Consider the following 3,343-nt stretch of genomic DNA (forward strand, 5'->3'; position numbering starts at 1 on the left):
TAAATGGGGGGGAGGGGGTGAATATGAATGGTTAGTTTCTTTACTCATGAAATGTTTTGATCTCGCTGACTGTCATTCGTTTTCGGAGAATGAGTATTGGAGAAAGTTCCTCTTCACAGCATGACGCAATATATGTACGAAAATGTAAGGAAGATACTATGTCATTATAATAATAACTAAAGTAACTTCTGAGGCATATGGACAGGGTTAAACTTGCTGTTCCCGATTCCGTTATATGGTCGGCGTCGCGGGAACGGCCGTGGGAGGGACGTGGGCGAACTTCGTGAGTCAGTCAGTGCGGGCCCAGCAGCCTCTCAGTTAAGACGTGGAACTCTTGTCGTGCACACTGACGTTCTCTGTCGCATGTGTGTAATCGTTTTTTTTTTGTATATATATTTTTTGTGGAGCTGCCTGTGACTAGTCGATGAGATTTATGATGTGAAAGCGCATTTGCACAAGAGGTGAAAAAATGCTGTTAATGTCAGTGCTCTTCGCGGTGTTTCTCGCGAAAACTTCACAAGGATTTAACGAAAGCGATCTGGTGGCCTTGGAGACGTCGTGCCATCCCGTCGACCCCTGCCGGCGTGACGCCCTCCCGCCCCCGTCGTGGCGTGGGAGGAACTGCTTCTGCGACGAACACTGCTTGCAATACGCCGACTGCTGCATCGACGCCGACGCGTACGACGCCCAGACGTACCAAGCGAACGCCGGAAAGTTCAGGTGCGTCGGCCTGAAGCAGTATGGCGACGTGTACATGAAAGGGACGTGTAGCGATGGCTGGGAGGATGGCGAGGTGGCCGCCCTGTGCCTCGAGGGATCGCCCGCGGACAATCTGGGGCACGAGGATCTGCTGGCGAATCTCCCCGCCACCAGCGCCGCCTCCAACGTCACCTACGTGAACTACTACTGCGCCATCTGCAACAACGACTCACACTCGCTTACGCTGTGGCAGTCACGCTGGGAGTGCGAGGGTCTGGACGGCCTGCGCTCGACCCTTTCGCAGGATGCCGCCGCATCCGGAATCGCGTTCAAGAGTGGAAACTGGGGCGTCGACTTGGAAATCAACGGGACGAAAGAGTATCACGTTTGCGCTTTGTATCCGAGCCTTCCCACGACCTTGGCGGACGTGACCAGACCTTGCCAGGCGGCAATCAGTTCCTGCGCGGCCAACTGGACGGACCAGAATGTTGCCGATCTTTGCCAGTCCTACACCGCCGTCGTGTACAATAACACAGTGCCTTACCGAAACCCACACTGTGCGACGTGTAACTATCTGGAGGAGGAGAAAACGTCCTGCCTCAGCCGCGATCTGCAGCGAAACCAGAAGGACCGTTTTTTCAACCCCGAGGCCTTTGCTCTGCTCTTTGACTTCACCGACGCGAGCGGCAGCAACATCGTCGGATCCACGTCGCCGTGTAGTCGGTTCGAAGTGTGGGACCCTTTTTTCCGGAAGTGCCGCAGCGTCGTGTGCGGGAAGGAAAATCAGAAGTTTGAAGCGCGGCAAATGCGTCGACGTGAGCGATTTTAACGCGACCACAAGTAGCGAGCCAAGCACCGCCGCGCCGACCACACCAGGGCCTGTTAGCACGCTCAGCGCCAACAGAAACATTCCCATTATATTTCCCGACGACCCTGTCTACTCCGCGGCGCCGCCCATCACGCCCCCGCCCGCCACAACCATGCACACGCCCACCAACACCACCGTGCTCTCCAACACCCCCGCGTCCTCCAACAGCTCGGCTCCGAACCTGGTGTGCAACAAGGTGTTCTTGTCCGAGGACGAGTTCACGCTCGACGAGGCCGGGACCGTCTACGTCGCGAACTACAGGCTCAACTACACCTTCAACGAGTACGTGGTGCAGGAGGGCGGCGTCCTGCTCTGCGCCCCGACCTACGACCGCTCCAAGTTCTCGGCGGTCATGGGCTGGGTGACGCTGCTGTGCCTCGGGGTCTCGTGCGCGTGCCTCATGGTCCACCTAGTGGCCTTCGCGATGGTGCCCGACCTGCGCTTCCTCTCCGGGAAGAATCTGGCATCTCTCAGCGTAACCCTGATCCTGGCCTACAGCGTCTTCGTCGCCAACGTGTTCAGCGAATTGGAAGGTGCGGGCTGCGTCGCAATGGCTGCCGTCCTGTACTACCTGTTCCTGTCATCCATCTGCTGGATGAACGCCGTTGCCTTCGACATCTGGCTCACCTTCCGGCGGGGCAAGACGGAACTCCGTGTGACCGCAGGGAAACAGTGGCGGAAATTCGTGGCTTACTGCGCCTACAGCTGGGGAATCCCCGCCCTGGCCGCCGCCCTCCTGGTCGTGCTAGACCTGCAGCGCCCCAAGGTGATTGTCGAAGAGATCCTGCCGTACCTGGGTCAGGGCGAGGGCTTGTGCTGGTTCGGACAGCGCAGGTCGCTCTTCGTGTTCTTCGCCATCCCCGTCGCCTTCATGATCGTGGTAAACGTCGTGTTCTTCATCTGCACGGCCCGCATCATCGCTGAGACCACGCTGTCCACCTCGGCCATGACGTCTAGCTCGCACCATAAGAGCCACTACAAGATGTACCTGCGCCTCGCCGTCCTCACAGGGTTCACGTGGCTCAGCGGCATCATAGCCGGGTACCTGCAGGTCGAGGCGCTGTGGTACGTGTTCGTCGTGTTCAACTCGCTCCAGGGCGTGTTCATCTTCCTGGCCTTCACCTGCCGCAGGAAGGTGTGGCGCACGATGGGCCTCCGGATGCGCCGCCTGTGCCAGAGGGGGTCCTCCTGGGTGGCGCGTCGGGTCGGGCCCAGCAGCCAGGGGGTCGAGCTTAAGGACGCCGTCGACGGGCAGTCATCTGCCACCCCCGCCACGTCGCTGGATGACTGCTAGTGGGACGTCCTCTTCTCCGGATGACTGCTGGTTGGATGACTTCTCTCCTGGATGTGGGCCAGTGGGATGTCTTCTTCCCTGGAGGATGTCCTCGTTGTTGGATGATGCCCTGGTTGACGTCCACTTGGCCCGGCGATCCACAAACCGCAAATCGCCGATAGATATTCATGTGTATAATGATAATTTTTTACCGAGGCGCGATTTACCAGTGTATCATTCATACTCAGATGTAGGTGCAATTAGATTATCGATACCGTGCGATACTCAGTCAGTGTTCTCTTTTCCAGTTTTCGTATCTGTTAGTAAAGATGAAGTCACTCTTGGGTAGTGAGATTTCGAAGAACGATACATGTAAATAAGGGACAGCCGTAAAGAAGGCTTGGAAAACAGTTCATTTAATGCTCAGGTTATAGGGTCAGTTAGATTTGTGCTTTCTAAACTGATTACGATCACATGCATGGACACACATGTGCGCGCGCGCT

General features: G+C 56.8%; 2 protein-coding genes across 2 annotated transcripts in view; both read left to right on the forward strand.

Annotated features, from left to right (window-relative positions):
* The window catches only part of LOC119588003, a 16,798-nt gene that overhangs the window by 6,520 nt on the left and 6,935 nt on the right, over positions 1-3,343 (forward strand). The window lies entirely within an intron of this gene.
* On the forward strand, positions 308-3,337 carry LOC119588002. Its single transcript, XM_037936721.1, is given in 2 exon segments — positions 308-1,495; positions 1,497-3,337. Coding segments are annotated over 2 exon segments (2,391 nt in total). The 5' UTR covers positions 308-469; the 3' UTR covers positions 2,862-3,337.

Source organism: Penaeus monodon, chromosome 23, assembly GCF_015228065.2.
Source record: "Penaeus monodon isolate SGIC_2016 chromosome 23, NSTDA_Pmon_1, whole genome shotgun sequence".
Taxonomy (NCBI): domain Eukaryota; kingdom Metazoa; phylum Arthropoda; class Malacostraca; order Decapoda; family Penaeidae; genus Penaeus; species Penaeus monodon.